Raw genomic sequence first — 26,812 nt, forward strand, 5'->3', positions numbered from 1 at the left:
TGGACTTCATTGAGCACTGGATTGTTAGAGTAATGTCTCCATCAATGGATGCAAAGCAAGTATTTGGATTTATGTAGAATCTCCAAAGTAAAAACCGCAAAAATTCAAAGAGAGAGGAAAACTTATAATTTTGGAATAGTAGGAGAATTCATATTCATACTGCCTAATAAGATAGTCCATTATACTTCTCAGTTCTCACTGAAGTTACCATCAAATTGAGCAAAACACTCTTTCCAAGCAAATGTAGCAAATGTTTTTGCTAAGACACAAAATTTAAATATTTTATGGATGTTTCAGACATTAATACTCTCCAACACTTCATTAATTTTTATCTGTGTTTGATTCAGGGTAACCTGTTTCTATAAGCACTTGTTAGAAGAAGTCATACATATATTTTTTAAAATATTTATTTTTACTGACTTCACAGATGAAGGGGGAGGGAAACGTCAATGGTGAGAGGGAATCATTTATGGGCTACCTCCTGCACACCCCCCACTGGTTGTCGAGACTGCAACCCTGGCATTTTTCCTAAACAGGGATCAAACTGTGACCTACTTATGCACAGGTTGATACTCAATCCCTGAGTCTCACCTTTTGGGCAGAAGTCACATTTTAATGGTGATATCAGAGAATCCAAGCACTGAGAATTAAAACAAAGAAAAAAGGAGGTAGAGAGCAAGACATTTGTAATACTTTTAACAATAAAGTAAATTTAAAGATTAAAAGAAAATGTTTACTTAAAATGAATATTAAGCAAGAGTGTCCAGATGGTAAAGTAAATGATGTTACATGTTCATGCGTCAGAGATGTTTTCTGGTAAGAGGAGTGGTGTCCTACAGAAATATCAATACCATACATGTAGGAACTTTGAAATTCAGTCCCAAAACATCATTAACAAAAATATGTTGTAACATTAAAGGATGGAATGGACAATGAAGATATAACATCTATGTCCCAAGTAGCATAGATAAACATTCATAATGAAAAATGATAGAAAATATGAGGACAAATTAAGGACATTAGATTTAGGAGACTTTATCTCCAGAAAGTCTTATTTTAATACTCTGTGTATATATTCTGGGAAAAATATATTTTTAGAATTCCGTGGCGATAACACTCTTTAATTTTTGATTAGTGTGCAAAGGAAAAGATCTTCAATGATTTTTAAACTAGCTTTTGGCATTTTTTAAAGTCATTTTTATCTATATAACATCAAATGATTCATGTTCAGAAAAATTTCAGGGCATGTAGATTTTAAAAGATATTTGAGCCAAGTGAGGTCAAAATGGCATAAACAGAGAATAAAACGAAGGAAAAAGAAGTATAGCAGTGGATGAAGAAATACAAGAATATTAATATTATATCAGGCATAAAGTTTCACTTAAATAAAGTTCAGGCCATAAATTTATGATGAAAATTTATTTGAAAAACATTTCTTGACCAAGTTCTTAAAGGACTGCTTTACCTGCTGGTTTCTTAAGGAGTAAATAAATGGGTTTAGCATTGGGGCAACAGAGGTGTTGAGCACTGCTATACCCTTGGTCAAAGCCACTCTTTCTTTTGCTGAAGTTTTGACATACATGAAAATGCAACTTCCATAAGAAATAGAGATAACAATCATGTGTGAGGAACAAGTGGAAAAGGCCTTTTTCCTTTGTTCAGCAGAGGGGATTCTCAGAATCATTTTCAGGATGAATACATAGGAAAGAATCACTAATGTCAAGGTTATCATAAGCGTGAGTACCGCCAGAAAAAAGGCCAGGCGCTCTAGGAAGGCTGTGTCCATGCAGGAGAGCAGCAGCAATGGAGAAGAATCACAGGTGAAGTGGTCAATGATGTTGGAGTCACAGAATTCCAGTTGAAGTCCCATGATCACAGGTGGGAAGATAACGAGAAAGCCAGTCAGCCAAGAACTAATGACAAGCAGGTTGCAGATTCTGCTATTCATTGTTACTGTGTAGTGCAGTGGCTTACAGATAGCCACATACCGATCATAGGACATAGCAGTCAAAAGGAAAAATTCTGTTGCACCAAGGAGAATGACAAAAAATACCTGGGCCATGCAAGAATTATAAGAAATGGTCATATCCCCTGTTGCGATGCTGACCAGGAATCTAGGAATAGAAACTGTTGTAAATAAGATTTCTAGGAAAGCGAAATTCCTGAGGAAAAAATACATGGGGGTTTTGAGGTGTGAATCTATCAAAGTAAGGGTGATGATTGTCATGTTTCCAGTTATACTCAGGATGTATGTGAGAAATAGAAATATAAAAATTACAACATTTAACTTTGGGTCATCTGTTAATCCTAGAAGAATGAACTCTTTTACAGATGTTTGGTTTTTCATTTCTTATTGTTAATTTCTTCCACATCTGTAACTGCAAAGAGAAAACAATGATTTAGTGAGTACAAGATTTTTTTTTTAAATCACCTCTGCCAGATTAAAAAATACTGTTTTTAATATAATGGGCCAATAAATTAGCTACCAAGTTTTACTGAATTCTGAAAAGACACGTGAGCCAGGACAAAGAAACTTATACTTATCAACTGCCTTGTAGATCACTAGCCATTTAATATTAAGTGAGTCACTTGATAGGTCTAATGAACACATCTGTACAAGAAAAATATATTTAACCAGCTGGCGTGGGTCAATGATTGAACATTGACCCAAGAACCAGGAGGTCACAGTTTGATTACCAGTCAGGGCATGTGACGGTTTGAGGGATCAATCTCCTGTAAAGGGTGTGCAAGAGACATCCAATCAATTGTTCTCTCTCATCATTGATGTTTCTCTCTCTCTCTCTCTCTCTCTCTCTCTCTCTGTCTCTCTCTCCTTCCTCTCTGAAATAAATAAAAACATATTTAAAAGAAATAAAACCATTCCTTACCAAATGTCTTTTACTTTCTCTTAAAAGTTGTTCATATGTGTATAAAAATGAAGTATAAAATGCAAAATATTATATTAGTTTCATTAGACTATTTCACCAATGACCACATGTTTTATTTTCTGAATTTATTTATTTATTTATTTATTTATTTATTTATTTATTTATTCTTTTATTTATTTTTAAAAATTGTTTATTTTTTACATATGTGTCCTATTCCCCCATTACTCCCCACCCCCCACTAATGCCCCACCCCATTGTTGCCTGTGTCCATTATTAGGCTCATATGCATGCATACAAGTGGTTGGTGTCTTCCCCTTACTCCCACTGACCCCCACCTTCCCAGAGGTTTGACATCATGATCAACGTTTTCTCAGTCTCTGGATCTGTGATTGTTAGTCAGTTTATGCCGTTCATTTTGTTCCACAAATAAGTGAGATCATGTGATGTTTATCTTTCTCTGCCTGGCTTATTTCATTTAGCATAATACTCTATCATTCTTTGAAAATGAACCATTCTAAAGTTTAGTTTTTTAGTTTTTCCCCCAAATATTCTGAGATTATTTTATATCAGCCCCACCTATATAGATAATTAATAATAGCAAAAGAATCTGGACTATCAAAACTAAACTCACACACACACACACACACACACACACAAACACACACATTAGTACATATATATTACTAAATAAGCAAACAGAATGTAAATTTATTTTTTATGAATTAAATGATAACATATTGCTTTTTAAAAGAGATTCTAACAACCAAGTTAAGGGACCTAAGTTACTGTATAAGCTGATTAGAAATAGGAAAAAATAAATGAGGTGAGAAATGAAAAAAAATTCTTATAATAATATAATCCCAAGTGGTAGCAATTTGATTGTTGAACCCAAACACTCTGCTGCCTTACTTTAATTGTCAGTGTTTGAAGCTTAATTTGGAGCATTTCATAGATTTCACAACTTGCTTCTGCCTTTGAATTCCTTATGTGATAACATACTTACATAGCGTGTTGGTGGGACTTGGTGAGATGAACCTGGTTGCATAGAGTGAGACGGAACATATGGAAGAAAAAGTCCAGTACAAAACTGTTCTTGGAGCAAGGAGGCACTGATAGAAAGGTGACATAGTCCAAGTTGCTGGTAAAAGGTGCTACATCCAGACTGTAAGCAAAGTATTCAAGAAACCTTGCAACTTGTGACCAAGCAAACTGATGAACAAAAATAGATCCAGATGCCAAGAAGCATGGAACAGAGTGTCAAACCCAGAGGGAAGGCATGGAGGGGGGTGTTAAGAGATCAACTAAAGGACTTGTATGCATGCATAGAAGCATAACCAGTGGACACAGACACTAGGGTGCTGAGGGTATGTTCTGGGAACTGGGAGGAGGCAGGGAGAGGTCAATGGAGGGAAAAGAAGACATATGTAATAAAGAATTAAAAAAAGATAAAAAAGAAATAGTTGGTAACATTGTGGCTGAAGCTCTATGGGCAGTTTCAATTAGTTAATCTATATTAAGTCTGAAAGACCGAAAATAGCGCCGTCTTAAAATTTGAACTGATGACTCAAAAGAATCAGAGGCTATATTTTCTTGGAATGTGGCTAACAATGCATAAAAAAACTAAATATGTAAAAGAAAAAGAAAAATGGGGGATCAGGAAAATATTTAGCAGTGAAATTGGTAGAGTTGAGAAAGTTCTGTATTTTCTGGTTAATTAAGTAAAGCCCTTAGTTCATAAGAAAAAGGCTCAATAACATGAGTAAAAATCAAGAAATAACAAGAATGGAAAAGAGGGAAGCTTCATAGCACAGTAGTAAAAGTGTGTGAGAAAGAAAATTCTCACAATATAAAGAACTATTTCCAGTTGCATTAATCCTAAACCAGACATTTAGTTAGCTCTTCTTTTCCAAAATTTACTTAAAATATCATTTTAATTTTAAATGCTAGAAAAATCTTCCTTAATCTTATATTCTTTAGTAAAAGAAAGATGGATTATAATATATATACCTTCCAGCAGGAACCCTGGTTTTCTAACTATTGTTTTGAAAACAGAGTGGTTTTATGTTAGTTTTTTTTCCTCAAAATATTCCCAAGGGATTCTTGCAAAGAAATGGAATTAAAATGTCTCTAGAGAGGAATGCTACTGATGAATAAACTCTAAATTGAGTTGAATAACTTTAATTAGATATCCTTGGGAATTTATTATTTTTAAAAAACATTAACATCAGAGAGGTGTATAGTACAAACAACAATGAGGAGTTTAAACCCAGCACCTTAGACTGCTTGGCCACACCACCAAAACCTGGCAAGGATAACACTCACACGGAACCCCTAAGAGAGCATTTCCTCTGATTAACACAGATGCAAAAATTCTAGACAAAATACTAATAAATCAAATGATTGGTGTTTCTACTTTCTTAGGATATATTCCTAGAAGTAGGATTACTGGGTCAAATGGAAGTCCCATTTTTAGCTTTTTGAGGAAACTCCATTCTGTTCACAGTGGCTGCACCAGTCTGCATTCCCAACAGCAGTGCATGAGGGTTCCTTTTTCTCTGCATCCTCACCAGCACTTGTCAGTTGTTGATTTGTTGATGATAGCCATTCTGACAGGTGTGAGATGGTACTACATTGTCATTTTGAATTACATCTCTCAGAAAACTAGTGACTTTGAGCATGTTTTCATATGTCTTTTGGCCTTTTTTCTGTTTTCTTATAAAAACTATCTATTTAGGTCCATTGCCCATTTGTTATTGGATCATTTATCTTCCTTTTAGTAAGTTGTATGAGTTCCCTGTAGATGATGGAGATTAAACCTTTATCTGTGGTAACATTGGCAAATATGTTCTCCCATACAGTGGGGTTTCTTGTTGTTTTATTGATAGTTTCTTTTGCTGTGCAAAATCTTTTTATTTTTATGTAGTCCCATTTGTTTATTTTCTCTTCAGTTTCCATTGCCCTAGGAGCAGTATCGGTGAAGAAATCGCTTTGGCATATATCTGAGATTTCATTGTCTCTGGCTTCCTCTAGTTTCTGTATGGATTCCTGTCTTATATTTAAGTCCTTTATTCATTTTGAGTTTATTTTTGTGTATGGTGTAAGTTGGTGGTCCAGTTTCATTTTTTTTTTCATGTGTCTGTCCATTTTCCCCCAATACCACTTTTTGAAGAGGCTGTCTTGAGTCCATTGTATGTTCATGCCTCCATTCTTGAATATTAATTGAGCATAGTGGTTTGGGACAATTTCTGGGTTCTCTATTCTATTCCATTGAGATACGTATATATATATCTGTTCTTGTGCCAGTACCAGGCTGTTTTGAGAACAGTGGCTTTGTAATACAGCTTAAAATCTTATATTGAGATCCCACCTACTTTGTTCTTCTTTCTCAGGATTGCTGTGGCTATTTGGGGTCTGTTTTGTTTCCAGATGAATTTTTGGAGAGTTCTTTTTAGGTCTTTGAAGTATGCCATTGGTATTTTAATGGGAGTGCATTGAATCTATAGATTGCTTTGGGTTGTGTGGACACTTTAATGATGTTGATTCTACCAATCCATGAACATGATATGTTCTTCCATCTATTTATGACTTTCTCTATCTCTTTTATAAGTGTCCTGTAGTTTTCTGTGTATAGGTCTTTTACCTACTTACTTGTTTATTACTAGGTATGTTAATTTTTTTGGTGCTATGGTAAATGGGATTGCTTGTATAGTCTCTCTTTTGTAAGTTTACTGTTGGTGTATAGAAATGCCATAGATTTCTTGGTGTTAATTTTGTGTTCTGCTACATTGCCAAATTCATTTATTATGTCTAATTATTTTTTTGATGCAGTCTTTCAGGTTATTATGTACAATATCATGCCATCTGAATATAAGGACAGTTTTACTTCTTCTCTTCCAATTTGGATGCCTTTTATTTCTTCTTCTTGTCTAATTGCAATGGCTAATACTTTCAGTACTATGTCAAATAGGAGTTGAGAGTGGGCATCCCATCCATGTCTTATTCCTGTTCTTAGGGGAAATGGTTTTAGTTTTTGCCCATTGAGTATGATGTTGGCTGTGGGTTTGTCATGTATGGATTTTATTATGTTGAGGTATGATCCTTCTATTCCCACCTTGCTGATAGATTTTTTTTTTTTTAATCAAGATATGGTGTTCGATTTTGTCAAATGCTTCTTCTGCATCAATTGATATGACTATGGGGACTTTAATCTCTCAATTTGTTTATGTGATCTATCATATTTGTTTATGTTTGTTGATTTCTGGATATTGTACCATTCTTGCATCCCCAGGATAAATCCTACTTGGTCATGATGTACTGCTGGATGCGATTTGCTAGAATTTTGTTGAGGATTTTGGCGCTATGTTCATGAGGGATATTGGCCTGTAATTCTCTTTCATTGTGTTGTCTTTATCTGGTTTTGGTATGAGGATGATTCTGGCTTCATAAAATGAGCTTGGAAGTATTCCTTCCTCTTGAATTTTTTGGGATAGTCAGAGGAGATAGGTTTCAGTTCTTCTTTGAATGTCTGATAAAACTCCCCTGTGAAGCTCTCTGGCCTTGGGATTTTGTTTGCTGGAAGGTTTTTGATGATTGATTCAGTTTCATCCATAGTTATTGGCCTATTGAGATTTTAGATTCTTCTTGATTGAGTTTTGAAATGATGTTTTTTCCAGGAATATGTCCATTTCCTCCAGGTTGTCCAATTTGTTGCAGTCAAGTTGTTCATAGTATTTTTTAACAATCCTTTGTATTTCAGAGGGGTCAGTTATTTCACCTCTTTCTGTGAAGAGGTTCATTAATCTTGTTTATCCTTCCAAAAAAACAGCTCTTGGTTTTGTTGATCTTTTGTCTTACATTTTTTTGTTTTGTTTTTGTTTTTTGTTAAGTTTTTGTTTGTTTGTTTTGTCTCTGTGTTGTTTATCTCTGCTCTGATCTTTATTATTTCTTCTGCTTATACTGGGCTTTACTTGTTGCTCTCTTTCTAACTCTTTGAGTTGTAGTGTTCTGTAATTTATTACCATTTTTTCTTATTTTTTGCAGTAGGCTTATATATCTATGAGCTTCCCTCTCAAGAGGTCTGTGTCCCATAGATTTTGGATTGTTATGTTTTCATTGTCATTTGTTGCCATGATGTTTTTATTTCTTCTTTGATCCCGTTGGTAACGCAGTCATTGTTTAAGAGCATGCTATTTAGTCTCCAGTTATTTGATTTTTTTAGATTGTGTTTATTGTAGTTGATTTCCTGTTTTATGCCATTGTGATCTGAGAAGATGCTTGATATGATTTCTATCTTCTAGAATTTTAAGCATCTTTATCTGTGTTCCAATATGTGGTCTACCTTTGAAAATGATCCATGTCACTTGAAAAGAATGTATATTGTGTGGCTTTGGGGTGAAATGTTCTGAAGATGCCAATTAATTCCGTCTGATCTAGTGAGTCATTTAGAATTAATGTTTCTTTGCTGATTTTTTTTGTTGAGAGGATTTGTCATACATGCCCCAGTATTTTAGTCCCCTTGTATGATTGTATTGCTGCCAGTCTCTTCCTTGTTATTGAAATATAGTGGCAACCATACTTTGGTAAAAACTGCTGTTTGAATTTTATCAATAGCTTTGCTATCTGACTTCGGCCTTTGATTACTTGCTGAGGAGTGGGAAATTACTGACCTTGCCTGGAGGGTAGAAAGTTACTCATCCCTCCCCCTCCTGGACCTGAAGGCCAAATCAACAGTCTGGGTTAGTCAAGGCTAAAAGAACAGAACGAACCAAGAAGGGAGATTAGGCCATCTGGCCGATACATACAACCGCAAGGTTAAGCAATATAGAAACCAGTCAGCTCCAGCCCCGTGGACCTCCACCCCCCTTTTTTGAAATGTATATAAAAAGCTGGATTTGTAACTGCTGGCTGCTGTTTGTCGCCTGCTCCATCCTGGTGGCGGCAGCCCAGATTCGAATCTGTAATAAATTTGTTATTTGACTCCGCAATTGGCTATTTGGAGTTGTTTCCTGGGTAGGGGTCTCTGCCTCTTGGGTGGTCTCTGCTCCATTCAACATTTGGGGGCTCGTCCGGGATTAGAGACCCCCAGACGGGCAGACGCCCCATTCTCGTCGTCCGGACTACCTGAACGGCGCCGGTAAGTAGAGGCCTCATTTGTTCCTTGTGTTTCTTGTTCTTGGTTGCTCGCGAGCGCTTGGGATCAGAGAACGGCGGGACGCTGCCAGAAGTTCTCAGATCCGGCCGGAGTGGGGGACGCCCCACCTGCGGTCTTGGTTTCTTGTTGTTCGAGTGGGTGAAACTGAGAGAATGCTGTGGTATGTCTGGTTTTTTGTGTTTCTAAGAATGTTACTTGTCATTTTTGTTTTGGACTTATTTGTTGCCTAACTGTTTATAGATTGAGAAGAAAGAGAGAAATGGGGCAAGGAAACTCGAGGGAGAGTCACCTAAGTCCCCTTGAATGTATGATTAAAAATTTTTTCTGATTTCAGAGAAGGGTGAAGGCTATGGTGTTTCTGTAGATGCCTTCACTCTCCAGAGACTCTGTAAGTTGGAGTGGCCGAGATTTGGGGTTGATTGGCCTTCAACAGGGACCCTAGAAATGGGGTCCTGTACGGGAGTCCGGCGGATAGTCTATGGAAGCCCCGGGCATCCGAACCAAATTCCATACATTGATATCCAGATTGATGTTCTTTTTGATAACCCCAAATTGCTGAAGGAGTGTGGTTGTCTCCTTGACAAAGGAAAATTGGGAAAGAGACCTCCCAGGTCTGTCTTACTCGCCCGGCCACAGGCGAGCAGAGAGAAAGAAAGAAACCTTTAATTTGTTTAAAGCTGAGTGCTCTGATGGCTAGCAAACCGCCCCGAGTGGCCACTGGGATTCCTTTTTCCCAGGAGTGCTTTGCTTTCTGTCAGAGGGGAATCGGCCCGCCTAACAGGATTTATGTCTATGTTTATTGATTTGAAGGTATGAGGTTATAACAATTATAGTCTAAAAAGGTTAAAAGCAAAGACCGAAGTCTAAAAGTAACTATTTACAAGAAGGAAGCTTGAGCTGGCAAAGTCGCCAAGTCTGCCCAGAGAGCTCAAAAACTAAATGAATCTTATTTCAGACACCTGCCTCCACCCAGTCTTCATCAGTGCTGGAGGAACGGTCTCAGAACTGTTTGTTTCAATTAGCCATTTAAATTTAAGGTGATTAATGATTACAGTACATTATAAAATCTTTAAAGGAAAAAGAAAATATTTTGTGGGCCTCTTGGTCCTTGTATGTGTGTCAACTCAAGTTATAATTTTAAAATCAGTAAGAGCTTGTCAGAAAGTTCAAGGAGTGTGATTGCACTGGAAGGGTCACCGATTCCCCCATTGCACCTTTGCTAGCAAGAGGCAAGCGGCGGACAGTCTGATGAAAACGCCCTGGTGGCAGCACTGCCTTCACCACCTGGGACCCGCTCTCTCCCTGCCTCCATTCACCTCCAGGAGTTGTTTGAGTAGCTGGAGGCAGCAGATAAATTAATACTGGTTTCCCAAGTCATTGTAAGCAGCTTTTGAAATTCCCCACCATGAGGTGGAAACTACCTAGTTGATAATGGTAACAAATTTACATGAATGGCTAGGAGTTTTCAGCTAAAGAATGTGATCTGCAAGGAGTGGCAGGTGATTCCATGGCCTTGCTTACAATGTTTAGTTTTTATCATTGATATCAGCTAAGCAGAGTCATAGCTACTTAAGTATAAATTGAATTAGGAAAAAATTAATTGCAGTAACGAAATGCCTAGAATATGGCAGGCTAAACTGTATTACATGTGTTAAGAATAAGCAATAATGATCAAAGATCTCAAGGATTGATTTATTCTCATTTATCAGATGAGGAATCTATATGATGCTTGAGCCCTCTCCAGATTGTTTCATACAGACCTAAGTAAATTTGTTGGGAATTTATAGTGTACCTCTTGTGAGGAAGTAGGCCAAGTCATATATTTTTCTCTTAATGTAGAAAAAGTGATAGCCATATTAATTTGTTTTGTTTTGCTTTTCTCATATGCCATTGTTATCATTTCTAATTGAATTGTAAGCTTGAATTTGGGCTTGTACCTGCATCTTGTATTTTGTTTGGGAATCATTTTTGGTTTCAGTCATGTGTGCCTACTCTATAGATTTAAGTAGACTTCATCACAAAGGTTTATAATTTATTTGGAATTGTGTTAAAACAATGTGAAAACATGGTTTAACCCCCCATGACTGCTTGGACACTTTTCACCCTGTTCTATTAGGGGACTTAAAGGCACAGTTAAAATTCTCCTGTTCCCCTTCTCAGTCTTATCTGTAGGAAGAATGTGGCAGTTTAAAATTCAAGCGGCTACTGGGAACAGAGTGCTAGACTTGCTCTCTCTTCCCTCTGCCTTTCCTAAATATTCTAAAATAATAGAAGATTTGAGGTATGGTTGTAGATTTTTGAAGGACATAGAAAGAAGGTTTAAAAGCTAATAAAGTTTTTATGAAAGTTGTGCATGTGATGAGAAAGAGAAACAGGGAGAGAGGGAAAGAAAAAAGACTCTGGGAGTCCGAGAGGGAAGGATTTAGACAGAAGCAGAAACAAAGATTGGAAGAGAAAGTGATATGAATGTATTAGAGAGGGAGAGAGACAGAAGGTGAGGCCAGAAGAGACAGAGACGGTCTGAAAGAAAGGAAGACTTAGACTCCAAGGGTTTTTAACCTCCAGGAAGAAGACTGACAGGACCAGGGCTCCTTTCAATTAATCCCCCAAGGGTAACCTTACAAGTGAGAAGCAAAGCTATTAATTTCCTGGTGAGCTCTGGGCAGTTTATTCAGTCTTGACAGAGCCAATGGGACCTCTAGGAAGATATCAGTCCAGGGAGCCACCAGACAAACTGACTGTTTTCCTTGGACATCAAGAAGGACTGTAAACCTAAGAAGGGACACGTACAGGAGGAACGCAGCCGCTAAAGTGGACTGAAGTAGAACAACGGGCCTTTGAGGAGCTAAAGAAGGCTCTTATCTCAGCACCTGCCCTAGCCTCGCCAGACGTCACGAAGCCCTTCCACCTTTACGTGAGTGAGGTAAGAGGCATTGCCAAAGGGATTCTCACTCAGACTCTAGGTCCCGGGAAGAGACCTGTTGCCTATCTGTCTAAGAGACTAGACCCTGTGGCAGCAGAGTGGCCAGTGTGCCTCTGGGAAGTGGCCATCATTTGAGGCCATCTGACTCCCAAAATCAGTTGCAATAGTGCACTGCAAAGGACATCAGAAAGGGGAGACAATTAAAGCCAGAGAAAATAGAGCCACAGACCAAACTGCAAAGGAAGATGCCCAAAAACCAGTGGGGCCTTTACAAGTCTTAGTAACCCTGACAGACCCCAACCTACACCAAAGAAGAGGAAGAATTGGCTGAACAGAAGCAAGTCATCGAAGGACCAGATGGTTGGTGGACCCTACCAGATGACAGACTGTTGGTCCCAGAGGCTCTAAGTCAGATATTAGTTGCCCAGTCACGCCAGGTTACCCACTTAGGTATCATCAAGACTTCTGAACTTCTGTGAGGCAGATACTACGAAGCTTAAGTAAGGTAAAAGCATAGTCACTAGAAGTTTGTGTACAAGTATATGCTAGTTTTTATAGACACCTTCTCAGATTAAGTTGAAGCATAGGATAGAAACTGCCTCTGTAGTAGTCAAGAAATTACTCCAGAAGATTATACCTAGAGTCGAGCTGCCAGTAGTCATAGGATCAGATAACAGCCCAGCCTTTGTAGCAAGGTATCTCAAAGTATAACTCAAGCCTTAGGACAGGCATGAGTGGAACTCTAAAAAGTTTAATTAAATTTGTCCTAAAAACCGGTGAAAATTGGACCAACCCCCTGCCCTTCGCCCTATTATAGGCCGGGTGTATCTCCTACTGGGATGGTTTCCCCCCTTCTTTTTGAGATCGTGTATGGTAGACCTCCCTCCATCCTTCCTGGGGTCAGGGAGAAACTGAAAGCTAGAATTCATAACCATTCCCTTGCTCAAGTCCTTACAGGCTCTGCAATTTACCCAGAAGCCATGCATAAGCTTGTTCCAGATACACTGCCAGTGCCCCCCGTGGACCCTGTACACCCCTTCCAGCCCGGAGACTCTGTGGGTAAAGAAGTTCCCTGCCCAAAGACTCACTCCAACCTGAAAGGGACGCTACACTGTTATCCTGAGCACGCCCACGGCTGTTGAAGTAGACGGCACCCAGACCTGGCTACACCACTCCCAGCTCCTGCACAGAAAAAGGACAGTACTAATAGGAACTGTAGTACTAGAGGTTTTGATAACTGTAAAAACATTTTTACTAACCAAGTGAGAAAGTCCGGGGCTAAGTAAGGCTAAATGTGCTAGGGGACTAGAGAGCAAAGAAGTAGGATGAGTCAATGATTTGACTCTTGTACAAAAAAACCAGTGGGGAATGAAATATAGTGGCAACCATACTTTGGTAAAAACTGCTGTTTGAATTTTAGCTTTGCTATCTGACTTCGGCCTTTGATTACTTGCTGAGGAGTGGGAAATTACTGACCTTGCCTGGAGGGTAGAAAGTTACTCATCCCTCCCCCTCCTGGACCTGAAGGCCAAATCAACAGTCTGGGTTAGTCAAGGCTAAAAGAACAGAACGAACCAAGAAGGGAGATTAGGCCATCTGGCCGATACATACAACCGCAAGGTTAAGCAATATAGAAACCAGTCAGCTCCAGCCCCGTGGACCTCCACCCCCCTTTTTTGAAATGTATATAAAAAGCTGGATTTGTAACTGCTGGCTGCTGTTTGTCGCCTGCTCCATCCTGGTGGCGGCAGCCCAGATTCGAATCTGTAATAAATTTGTTATTTGACTCCGCAATTGGCTATTTGGAGTTGTTTCCTGGGTAGGGGTCTCTGCCTCTTGGGTGGTCTCTGCTCCATTCAACAGTTATCTTCCAGAAATTTTTTTTTTTTTTTTGTGTGTGTGTGTGTGTGTGTGTGTGTGTGTGTATTTAGGTGCTCGTCTTTTGGGTGCTTATATTCTTATGAGAGTTATTTCTTCCTTTTGGATTTCTCCCTTTAGTATTATAAAGTGGCCTTCCTTATCTCTTTCTATGTCCTTCACTTTGTGATCTATTGATAATTCATCAAATATAAGTATTGCTACCCCAGCTTTTTTTCCTTTCATTTCCATTTGCATGACAAACATTTTTCCATCCCTTCACCATCAGTTCATTTGGGTCTTTTTTTTCTGAGATGGGTTTCCTGTAGATAGCAGATATATGGGTCTTATTTTCTTATCCATTCCATTACCCTATGTCTTTTGATTGGGGCATTTAATCCATTTACATTTAAAGTTATTATTGAACAGTACTTGTTTGTCCCCATATTTATTCTTTACCCCCATGTTCCTTCTTAGCTTCCTATTTCTTCTTTTTACATCAGACCCTTTAGCATTTCTTGCATTGGTGGTTTGGTTGTAATAAACTCCCTTAGACTTTATTTTTGTCTGTGAATCTTCTGATTTGACCCTCAATTTTGATTGATAGGTACAATATTTTCTGGGTACCTATTCTTGGATTCAGAACCCTCCTTTGCACGACTTTGTATATTTCATTCCATTTCCTTCTGGCCTGATGTGTTTCTGTTGAGAAATCAGTTGCTAGTCTGATGGGGATCCTTTGTAGTTAACTTTCTGTCTCTCTCTGGTTGCTTTTAAGATTCTTGCTTTGTTGTTGGTGTTTGGCAATTTAATTATAATGTGCCTTGGTGTCGGTGTTTTGGGGTTCATTTTTCTTGGGAGTCCAAGAGTTTCTTGGATTTGTGAGTTTTTTCTTCCCTCTATGAGGGAAATTTTCTGTCATTATTTCCTCAAACAGGTTTTCTACTCTTTGCTCAGTTTCCTCTCCTTCTGGCATCCCTATTATGTAGATGTTGTTTTGTTTCATGTTGTCCCACAGTTCCCTTAAGCTCTCCTCCTGCCTTTTAATTTTTTTTTCTCTAGAAGCTGCTCTGTTTGGGTATTTTTTTCCTACCTTGTCTTATAGCTCACTGGTGCAGTCCTCTGCTTTTTCTAGTCTACTATTGATGCTGTTTATTGAGTTCTTTATAGCAGCGATATCATTTTTCATTTCCTCTTGGTTCTTACACATATTGTCTTCAATTCTTTTCATTCACCTTATGACCAAGTCTCTGAATTCTTTCTCTGGCAGAATGCTTCTAATTTCTTCTTTGATCTTTTGGTAACCCAATCAATGTTCTATAGCATGCTATTCAGTTTCCAAGTGTTTGAATTCTTTAGTTTATTTTTATTCAAGTTTATTTGTAATATTATGCCATTTTGGTCTGATGCTTGGTATTTCAATCTTCATGAATTTGGGGAGACTTTGCTTGTGACGCAATATGTGGTCTATCTTTGAAAATGTCCGATGTGGAACATTTTCAAAGATATACTTGAGAAGATAGTATATTCCATGGCTTTGGTGTGAAATGTACTGAAGATGTCAATTAAGTCCATCTGAGCTATTGAGTCATTTAGGATTGTTCTTTCTTTGCTGATCTTTTTGTCCGGAAGATTTGACCGGACTGGCAGGGGGAGGCAGTTAAAGGTAATCACGCTGGCTGGGGAGCAGTTAGGCATTGATCCTGTTGGCAGGGCAGTGGTTAGGGGATGATCAGATTGGCAGGCAAAAGTGGGTAATAGCAATCAGGCAGGCAGACAGGCGAGCAGTTGGGAGCCAGCAATCTTGGATTGTGAGAGGATGTCCAACTGCCCATTTAGGCCTGATCCCACTAGGAATTATCACCCAGGAAATTCTAAGGGATTTAGCAACTCTGTGTCTGCCTGAAAAGTTGTGTTTGCTAATGAAAACTTAGACCTGCTAGGATCTGGCCTAAATGGGCAGTTCGACATCCCTAAATAGGTTCCAGATTGGAGAGGGCATAAACTGGACTGAGGGACAACCTCCCTCCACCCAGTGCACAAATTTTATGCACGGAGCCTCATATTATATATACACACACACTAGAGGCCCAATGCAAAGGTTCCTGAATGAGTGGGATCCTTAAACCTGGCCTGTGCTGAGGGCAAATTCAGTTCCCGCCTCACAGCCTCCATACCTCCTGATTCTCTCATCACCCATGCTCCACCACTACGTAGTTCCCCACCTTCCTGCCTTCTGACCTCCTGGCCTCCTCCTTCCCTCACCGCCTGAAGATTTCCACTGTAAGGTTCCCCACCTCCCAGCTTCCTTGCCTCACTGCCTCTGCTTTCCCTCACAACCTACATCCGCCACCACCCACCCCCAGCTCCCCATCCCAGCCCAGGGTCCAAGCCAGAATCGGAATTGGGCCCTGCTGCCCAGGGGGAGAAGGGACCAGGATATTTGCTGGCATCCTGGTGGCCTGTGGGCTGAGGGCTGCTCCTACATTGAGCATCTTCTCTCTGGTGCTCAGTGAGTGTCATAGTGCTTGGTTGTTCTGTCATAATAGTCTCATAGGCTTTGATAGATAGACAGACAGATAGATAGATAGATAGATAGATAGATATAGATATGTTCATATTAACACCTCTAATTCTAAGACAAAACTATACAGATTACTTTTAAAAACTCTGTCTGCATGTATGATGTTTAATTCCTTCAATAATAAACCTCAGTGTCATTTTCTTCAATAACAACTTGTGCTAATAGCTTAGTCACAACTATGGCATAAACCAACTGTTTTAATGGCATCTCTATTAGGATAATTATACAAGAGTTGTGGCATAATTATGTCCTAAGAGCTGACACTTAAAGAAAAAAAAATGTAATTTCATACCCCAGTTTTGGATGAAAAAGACAGTTTTATCATTATTTATTAAATTTATTGGAATGACATCCCTTATATAAAAAGTGCATGGCCGTCATGCTGTAATGCCATCATGACCAAATGAGTGGCAACTCTCACCAGTGGGCAGGGTGGGGCATGAGCTACTGGCAGTGGAGAGCTACAAGCAGTGAACTGCAGGGCAGTGAGCTACTAGTAGCGGAGAAGTATGAGCAACAGGGAGCTATGAGGGCAGAGGGCAAGTCAATGAGCCACGAGCGGTGATGGGAAGGGCAGCCAGCTGGGGCAAGCAGAAGCGAGCTACTCCTACACAATTTTGGGCACGCTGGGCCTCTATTTACCTAATAAAATGATGCAGGTTTCTAGTGTACAGTTCCATAGTATTTCATCTAAATATTGCATTGTGTGCACACTACTCAAAGCCAAATCTTTCATTACTATATAGTGGGTCCCCTTTACCCTTTATTACCTCCCTACCCACTTCCCTCTGATAACCACCATACTGTTGTCTCTGTCTGTAAATTTTCCTGTTTTTCAAGTTTGTTCATTTGTTGCTTTAAGTTTTATATCCCACATATGAATGAAGTACTTAACTTTTTCTGTCTGACTCAATTATGCTTAACATAATATTCCCAAGGTCTATTCATGTTATTGCAAATTGAAGGATTTCATCATTTGATAACTGAGTAGTATTCCATTGTGTATCTGTGATAGGGGCAGCAATAGAATATTGGGAACCAGCTATAACTGTGAGAAATAATAATCATGTTCGGTTACTTGTGATTGTTTTATTCTGATTAAAGAGGCACACTCTACCCTGGTTGGAGCTGCCTGTGGGACCTGGGAGCTCACCTGGAAATGCAGCCCATCATCCTCATCAGGGAGCCGCCTGTTCTCGTGGAAACATTAACAACTTTGTTGCAGAAACCAGAGCTTCCAGCCCTTTGAAGACCCCAGGCTTTTGAAAATTCCCAGCCCTTTGGTTTTCATTAGCCCTTTGAAGACTCTGAACCTTTGCATACTTGAAGGCCATTGCAAATCTCCAGCCCCAATTACCTGTAAATTGCCCATTTGGCATATCCTTCCCAATGTAATCTTTGTCCCTCTGCCTAAATATAAGCAGCTGGCTTATGGTGGGATACAGAGCATATTTTTGTGGAAGATCTGCTGCTCTCCGATATGGCTGGTAGTTTTAGAATAAACCTTCATTTATGATTCAATCCTGTCTCTGCCAAATTGACTTAAGTAGTGACAAGAAATATGGACCCACTGATTGTCCAGTTATATATGTACCACATCTTCTTTACCCAATCATCTATCAAAGGACATTTTGGTTATTGCTGTGTCTTGGCAACTGTGAATAATGCTTCAATGAACAAAGGGGTGCATATGTCTTTGTAAATAAATGCTGTTTTATTTTTAAAGCACTCATTTGAATGTTGAGAGACTGATACTTTATATCATTTAGGGCCAGAAAATTAAAACAGAATTAAAAGCTAATAATTATATAACAGGTCATAAAGTTCATCATCTATTCCTGCTTGTTTAATATATTAATTGGCATATTCAAAAGATTAAACTTGCTTACATGTTCTTAAAAATTGTGTGAGAAATCAACTACTTTCCTATTAAATCATATTTTTTATTGAAAAAATTTTAAATCTACTCAAATAATATACTAAATAAAATCACACAAATTAAATGTATGATTCATTTAAAGGAAATTATGCTTTTTTGTTATGTTGACATTTAAATTTCAAAAAATAACTTTATAAAATAATTCTTTAAATTATTATTTTAAAGTACAAAATCTCTTAAAGCATCTTAAACAATTTCCATAATGGCAAATTTCATTTTATCTCAACACTTTCCAGAACATGGCTTTTAAATAAAACATGGCATATTTATTGTATTTATAGCTCTTAGAGAACTTCTAGTTTATAATAAAATCAAAATTCTTCATTTTATTCTAACATGCTTTTAGAGAATATAAATTTTGCAATTCTATATTTCTAACATAGTAAGATTTCACTTTGAAGAAAAGGACATTAAATTCAGAATGTAGACCTTTCTAATGCCTCAACCCTTTAAATCAGTTCCTCATGTTGTGGTGACCCTCAACTATAAAATTATTTTTATTGCTACGTCATAACTATAATTTTGCTACTGCTATGAATCATAATGTAAATATCTGTGTTTTTCCGATGGTCTTAGGCGATCCTGCTAGCAGTTCTCAACCTATGAAATCCAAAGAGGACCACACCAAGGCACATCATAATTAAAATGCCAAGGACAAAAGACAAAAAGAGAATTTTAAAAGCAGCAAGAGAAAAACAGTTAGTTAACTTCAAGTGAGTACCCATAAAACTGTCAACTGATTTCTCAACCGAAATTATGCAGGCCAGAAAGGAGTGACAAGAAATATTCAAAGTGATGAACAGCAAGAAACTACAACTAAGATTACTCTACCCAGCAAATCTATCATTCAGATTGGAAGGTCCGATAAAGTACTTGACAGATAAGAAAAAGCTAAAGGAGTTCATCACCACCAAACCAGCATTATATGAAATTCTGAAGGGTATTCTTTTTTTTTAATTTTCTTTTTTATTTTAAAATATATTTTATTGATTTTATACAGAGAGGAAGGGAGAGAGATAGAGAGTTAGAAACATCTATGAGAGAGAGTCATCGATCAGCTGCCTCTTGCACACCTCCTACTGGGGATATGCCCGCAACTGAAGGGTATTCTTTAAGAAGAGGAAGAAGAAGAAAAAGGTAAAGATAAAAATTATGAACAACAAATACCCATCTATGAACAAGTGAATCTAAAAATTAAGTGAATAAAAATCTTATGGACAGAGTAAACTGCTGAATATACTAGAAACAGGGGCATAAAAAGGGAGCGGACTGACAATTATCTGGGGAAGGGAGTGTGAAGAGATTGGAAAAAAATCTTCTACCTATGTACAAGGACAGTGGGGAGGGGTAAGGGCATGGGGTGAAGTGGGAACAGAGTGGAGGGGAGCTATGGTGTGGGGGAAGAGGAACAACTGTAACAATCTGAAGAATAACTATTTATTAAAAAATAAAAGTAAATAAAAAGATGTTTGTGTCACACAAGTCTTATAGAATCCAGTTATATCTCCTGTAGTGATGTTGAGCAAAACCTGAGAATACAGACAGTTTTGAAAGAGATTTCTAAGAGAGAAATTCCTGAGGAAGAAATACATGGTATTCTTCAACTAGCATTTGATCGTGTTAAAATGAAGATGGTCAGTTTTCCAGTGATACTCAATAAGCATGTGAACAGCAGAAAGAAGAATGTTACAGCTTGCATCCGTAAGTCCCAGAAGAATGAATTCTCAAATTTATGTCTTAAGTCTAAATTCTTAGGTCTGCAGGTAAAATTTATCTTAGATGTCAAATCTTAATATAATTTTAAATATATTTGTAGTGTTCTCATTCTGCAAAAAGAACAATGAAACATGTAGTAACAAGCTCATATCAACGATTATTTGCTTTTTTTACATAGTCTTAGATTTTAATCACAGCTTTTATAATTTCCTATTTATACATTAAAAATACTTATATTTTATTGATTTTTTACAGAGAGGAAGAGAGAGAGACAGAGAGTTAGAAACATCAATCAGCTGCCTCCTGCACATTGCCTACTGGGGATATGCCCATAACAAAGGTACATGCCCTTGACTAGAATCAAACCTGGGACCTTTCAGTCTGCAGGCTGAAGCTCTACCCACTGAGCCAAACCGATTTCAGCCTTATTATAGATTTCTGATGATTTACTTAATCCAAAGAAAGTTGTTTTTTAAAGTCATAAGAATGAGTAATAATGATACATATTACTTTAATTCATTGTGGAAGTAATTTATTTGTAAAGATTAAATAAGTTATTGAAACATACAGTATTTTTGAAAACTTAATATTCATAAAAGTCTATTTGCTAATTTTGCCAGTGGAAAATTTATTATTGAGAAAGAGTACAATCGCTTTGTAAATATGTCATGTTTATAGTAAAAATTAAGCAGAAAATACAATACTTATGGGCAATTCATTGAAATTCATTTCCATTTGCCTTCAGTCTAAAGTCTTTCTACTTGCTCCTTTTTGACTAAAATTTGCACAACACAACGAGAAACCTTTTTAATATACAATGTTGTATGGTAAAAATTCTATTTAAATCTTTAAATATAAACAGAAATATAAATATGAAAAAAGAAGAACATTTTTGTAAGATTAAATAATTGTTCTAGAAAGTTGTTACATTATAACATTTATCAAGTTCACCTTTCAAAAAAAATAATTAGATAACTTTTACTTTTAACAAACTGTAGTTTTGGAAGATATGATATAGAAAAGAAATATATTGGAAGGAAGAAACATAAAGGAGCAACAATAATAAATTTTATAAGAAAATGTAATGAGTTTTCTTATTTATTTATTTTTAAAAAATATATTCTATTGATTTTTTTACAGAGAGGAAGGGAGATGAATAGTTAGAAACATCGATGAAATTGAAACATCAACCAGCTGCCTCTTGTACACCTCATGATGGGGATGTGCCCACTACCAAGGAACATGTCCTTGACTGGCATCAAACCTGGGACCTTTCAGTCTGCAGGCCGACGCTCTATCCACTGAGCCAAACGGGTTTTGGCGAGTTTTATTATTATTGTCACATTCATTATTATTTCTATTATACCAAAGATCTAATTGGCCTTTAACCTGTGCCCCAAAATGCTTTCATTAGGTCATGTTAAGAACCTTATTTTGAAAATGATGAAATTGAGGTACTGAGGGGATATGGAACTTGCCCAAGGTTACATAAGCAGTATGTGTAGATAGGTGAGCATTTGGTCTGTCTCCTACTGCACCATTCCTAGTGCTAAACGCAGATTCTGATTCAATTTTATTTGATGAATTAAAACATGAATTAATGATTGAAGAGTATGTATGCATCCCATATTAGAACTATTCTCAAAATCCAGAGATTTCTGTAGCTACGCAGGCATAGCTCTGCATTCATAAATCTATTGTTCTGAACTAGTCAATCCTGACATGAAGATACCAGAACGGTGTGTGTCAACAAAATGGGAAACTTAGGTAATGAGAATTTGGAATCCTAAGGAGGTAGGTAATCCATCTCCTGAGAGATGTTTACCTGTGTAAGTCAGTATGGTGTTACACCGTGCTGCTACCCATACAGCCATTTGAGACATCATGTTTGTACTTTGAAAATGTTATACAAAGCAAAATAAGTCAGTCAGAGTAAGTAAAGAACCATATGATTTCACTCACTTGTGGGACACAAAACTGAAACTCATTGGCACAGACAATAGTGTGGTGGTTCCCAAAGAAAAGGGGTAGGAGGTAAATAATGGGAAAAGGGGGCCAAATGTATGGTGATGGAAGACGATTTTACTTTGGATGGTGGGCAGACAATGACAAATGTATCAAATTTGTGATATTCTTAAGTAACCAGTTTTGGTTTCATTGATATTTTAAATTTTATTTTTCTGGTTTCTATTTCATTGATCTTCATTATTCCCTTTCATGTTTTGTGTGGTACTGGAAAGAATGAGTATTCTGTTGATGTTGGATGGAATATTCTAAAAATTTCAATTAGATCAATTTGGTTCATAACGTTGTTCAAGTCTTCCATATCTTTATCTGTTTTCTTTTTCAATTTTTTTTGTGTGAGTTATTGAAAGCACTGAAACGTCTGACTTCAATTGTGCTTTTGAGTGCTAAATTCAACTACATAGTGTTAAGTTAAACTACAATTGTCAAGCTGCTTGATTTGCAAAGATTGGTTGGTTTTGAATATGTGATTGGGAAAAATCAATGAAATAATTCTGTAAAAATCTATTGAGTACACAGAATTTACAACAAAGTTTATTGTATATTTTAATATTTGTTAACTTATATTTGTAAAATTTATAATACGTCTGTTTATTCTTTTCTAATAACTACTTATTAAAACAGACTGGCACCCTATTTCTCTCGACCCATATACATTGGAGGACCTGGACCTTATTGAGCATTGGATTGCTAGAGTAATGTCTCCATCAATGGATACAAAGCAAGTATTTGGATTTATGTAGAATCTCCAAAGTAAAAATGGCAAAAATGAAAAGCATTCTCATGCAAAGAGAGAGGAAAACCTATAATTTTGGAATAGTAGGAGAATTCATATCTATACTACCTAATAAGAGAGTCCATTATACTTCTCAGTTCTCAGTGAAGTTACCATCAAATTGAGCAAAACACTCTTTACAAGGAAATGTAGGAAATGTATTTGCTAAGACACAAAATTTAAATATTTTATGGATGTTTTAGACATTCATATCCCCCAACACTTCATTAATTTTTATCTGTGTTTGATTCAGGGTAACCCTGTTTCTATAAGCACTTGTTAGAAGAAGTCATACATATATTTTTTAAAATATGTATTTTTACTGACTTCACAGATGAAGGGAGAGGGAGAGAGCGATAGAAACATCAATGGTGAGAGGGAATCATTTATGGGCTACCTCCTGCACACCCCCCACTGGTTGTCGAGCCTGCAACCCTGGCATTATTCCTAAACAGGGATCAAACTGTGACCTACTTATTCACAGGTTGATACTCAATCATTGAGTCTCACCTGTTGGACAGAAGTCACATTTTAATGGTGATATCAGAGAATCCAAGCACTGAGAATTAAAAGAAAGAAAAAAGGAGGTAGCGAGCAAGATATTTGTAATACCTAAACAATAAAGTAAATTTAAAAATGAAAAGAAAATGTTTACTTAAAAATAAGATTAAGCAAGAGTGTCCCGATGGTAAAGTAAATGATGTTACATGTTCATGCATCAGAGATGTTTTCTGGTAAGAGTAGTGGTGTCCTACAGAAATATCAATACCATACGTGTAGGAACTTTGAAATTCAGTCCAAAGACATCATTAAACAAAATATGTTGTAACATTAAAGGATGGAATGAACAATGAAGATATAACACCTATGTCCCAAGAAGCATAGATAAACATTCATAATGAAAAAACATAGAAAATATGAGGACAAATTAAGGCCATTAGATTTAGGAGACTTTATCTCCAGAAAATCTTATTTTAATACTCTGTGCATATATCCTGGGAGAAATATATTTTTAGAATTCCTTGGTGATAACATTCTTTAATTTTTGATTAGTGTCCAAAGGAAAAGATCTTCAATGATTTTTAAACTAGCTTTTGGCATTTTTTTTTTTTAAAAAGTCATTTTCATCTATATAACATCAAATGATTCATGTTCAGAAAAATTTCAGGGCATGTAGATTTTAAAAGATATTTGAGCCAAGTGAGGTCAAAATGGCATAAACAGAGAATAAAACTTGAAGGAAAAGGAAGTATAGCAGTGGATGAAGAAATACAAGAATATTAATGTTATATCAGGCATAAAGTTTCGTTTAAATAAAGTTCAGGACATAAATTTATGATGAAAATTTATTTGAAAAACATTTCTTGACCAAGTTCTTAAAGGACTGCTTTACCTGCTGGTTTCTTAAGGAGTAAATATATGGGTTTAGCATTGGGGCAACAGAGGTGTTGAGCACTGCTATACCCTTGGTGAAAGCCACTCCTTCTTTGGCTGAAGTTTTGACATACATGAAAATGCAACTTCCATAAGAAATTGAGATAACAATTATGTGTGAGGAACAAGTGGAAAAGGCCTTTTTTCTTTGTTCAACAGAGGGGATTCTCAGAATCATTTTCAGGATGAATATATAGGAAAGAATCACTAATGTCAAGGTCATCATAAGTGTGAATACCGCCAGAATAAAGGCCATGCGCTCTAGAAAGGCTGTGTCTGTGCAAGAGAGCAGCAGCAATGGAGAAGAATCACAGGCAAAGTGGTCAATGATGTTGGAGTCACAGAATTCCAGTTGAAGTCCCATGACCAGTGGTGGGAAGATAATGAGAAAGCCAGTTAGCCAAGAACTAATGACAAGCAGGTTGCAGATTCTGCTATTCATTATTACTGTGTAGTGCAGTGGCTTACAGATAGCCACATACCGATCATAGGACATAGCAGTCAAAAGGAAAAATTCTGTTGCACCAAGGAGAATGAAGAAAAATACCTGGGCGATGCAAGAATTATAAGAAATGGCCATATCCCCTGTTGCGATGCTGACCAGGAATCTAGGAATAGAAACTGTTGTAAATAAGATTTCTAGGAAAGCAAAATTCCTGAGGAAAAAATACATGGGGGTTTTGAGGTGTGAATCTATTAAAGTAAGGGTGATGATTGTCATGTTTCCAGTTATGCTCAGGATGTATGTGAAAAATAGAAATATAAAAATTACAACATTTAACTCTGGGTCATCTGTTAATCCTAGAAGAATGAACTCTTTTGCAGATGTTTGGTTTTTCATTTCTTATTGTTAACTTCTTCCACATCTGTAACTGCAAAGAGAAAACAATGATTTAGTGAGTACAGGATTTTTTTTTTTTAAATCACCTCTGCCAAGAAGAGGAAAGTAGGAGGGATCTCAATACCAGACTTCAAAGTATATTACAAAGCCACTGTTCTCAAAACAGCCTGGTGCTGGCACAAGAACAGACATATAGATCAATGGAATCGAATCGAGAAACCAGATATCAACTCAAATCACTATGCTCAATTACTATTTGACAAAGGAGGCATGAATATACAATGGAGTCAGGAGAGTTTCTTCAATAAATGGTGTTGGGAAAATTGGACAGACACATGCAAAAGACTGAAACTAGATCACCAACTTACATCATTCACAAAAATAAACTCAAAATGGATACAGGACTTAAACATCAGACGGGAAACCATAAAAATACTAGAAGCATCCACAGGCAGCAAAATCTCAGACGTATGCCAAAAGAACTTCTTCACTGATACTGCCCCTAGGGCAATGGAAGCTAGAGAGAAAATAAACAAATGGGACTACATCAAAATAAAAAGCTTTTTTACAGCAAAAGAAACCATCAACAAAACAAGAAAGCCCACGGTGTGGGGGAACATATTTGCAAATAATACCACTGATAAAGGTTTAATCTCCAACATTTACAGACAGCTGATACAACTAAATAAAAGGAAGATGAATGATCCAATTAAAAAATGGGCAATGGACCTAAATAGAATATTTTCAAAAGAAGACAGAAGGAAGGCTAAAAGGCACATGAAAACATGATCAAAGTCACTAATTGTCCGATAGGTGCAAATCAAAACAACAATGCGGTACCATCTCACTCCTGTCAGAATGGCCAACATCAACAAATCAACAAACAACAAGTGTTGGCGAGGTTGCGGAGAAAAAGGAACCCTTGTGCACTGCTGGTGGGAATGCAGACTGGTGCAAACACTGTGGAGAACAGTGTGGAGTTTCCTCAAAAAACTGAAAATGGAACTCCCATTTGACCCAGTAATCCCACTTCTAGGAATATATCCCAAGAAACTAGAAACACCAGTCAGAAAGGATATATACACCCCTATGTTCATAGCAGCACAATCTACAATAGCCAGAATTTGGAAACAGCCTAGGTGCCCGTCAGCAGATGATTGGATCCAAAAACCATGGTACATCTACACAATGGAATACTATGCTGCCATAAAAAAGAAGGAATTCTCATCCTTTGCAGCTACCTGGATGGAATTGGAGAACATCATGCTGAGTGAAATAAGCCAATCAATGAAAGAGAAACACCACATGACCGCACTCATTTGTGGATGATAAAGAACATTATAAATTGATGAACCAAGAGACAGATATAGAGACAGTAAAGCAACAGGCAGACTGTCAAATTACAGTGGGGAGGGGAGGAAGATCTGGGGGAGATAATAGATCAACTGAAGGACTTGTGTACATGCATATAAGTACAACCAATGGACATAAAACTCTGGGGAGGGAGGGTATGTATGGGAGAGAAAGAGGGGGGCAAAAAAATCAATAAAATATATTAAAAATAAATAAAATAAAATAAAATAAAATAAAATATGAAAAATAAATTTAAAAAAATCACCTCCGCCAGCTTAAAAATTACTGTTTTTAATATAATGGGCCAATAAATTAGCTACCAAGTT

The 26,812-nt window shown here is 37.2% G+C and overlaps 2 protein-coding genes across 2 annotated transcripts; both read right to left on the reverse strand.

Annotated features, from left to right (window-relative positions):
- Nucleotides 1-1,405: 1,405 nt before the first annotated feature.
- LOC311618751 (olfactory receptor 6C65-like) lies at nucleotides 1,406-2,347 on the reverse strand (the record flags this gene model as incomplete). Its single annotated transcript, XM_084876330.1, has 1 exon — nucleotides 1,406-2,347. One exon carries the CDS (start codon nucleotides 2,345-2,347, stop codon nucleotides 1,406-1,408), a length of 942 nt encoding a protein of 313 aa, XP_084732456.1.
- A 21,844-nt stretch (nucleotides 2,348-24,191) lies between these two features.
- LOC311618753 (olfactory receptor 6C76-like) lies at nucleotides 24,192-25,133 on the reverse strand (the record flags this gene model as incomplete). The annotated part of the gene is made up of 1 exon (XM_084876332.1): nucleotides 24,192-25,133. The coding sequence occupies one exon, from the start codon at nucleotides 25,131-25,133 to the stop codon at nucleotides 24,192-24,194; it is 942 nt and encodes a 313-aa protein (XP_084732458.1).
- Nucleotides 25,134-26,812: the final 1,679 nt, after the last annotated feature.

Source organism: Pipistrellus hanaki (genome assembly GCF_964339955.1).
Source record: "Pipistrellus hanaki genome assembly, chromosome: 3".
NCBI lineage: Eukaryota > Metazoa > Chordata > Mammalia > Chiroptera > Vespertilionidae > Pipistrellus > Pipistrellus hanaki.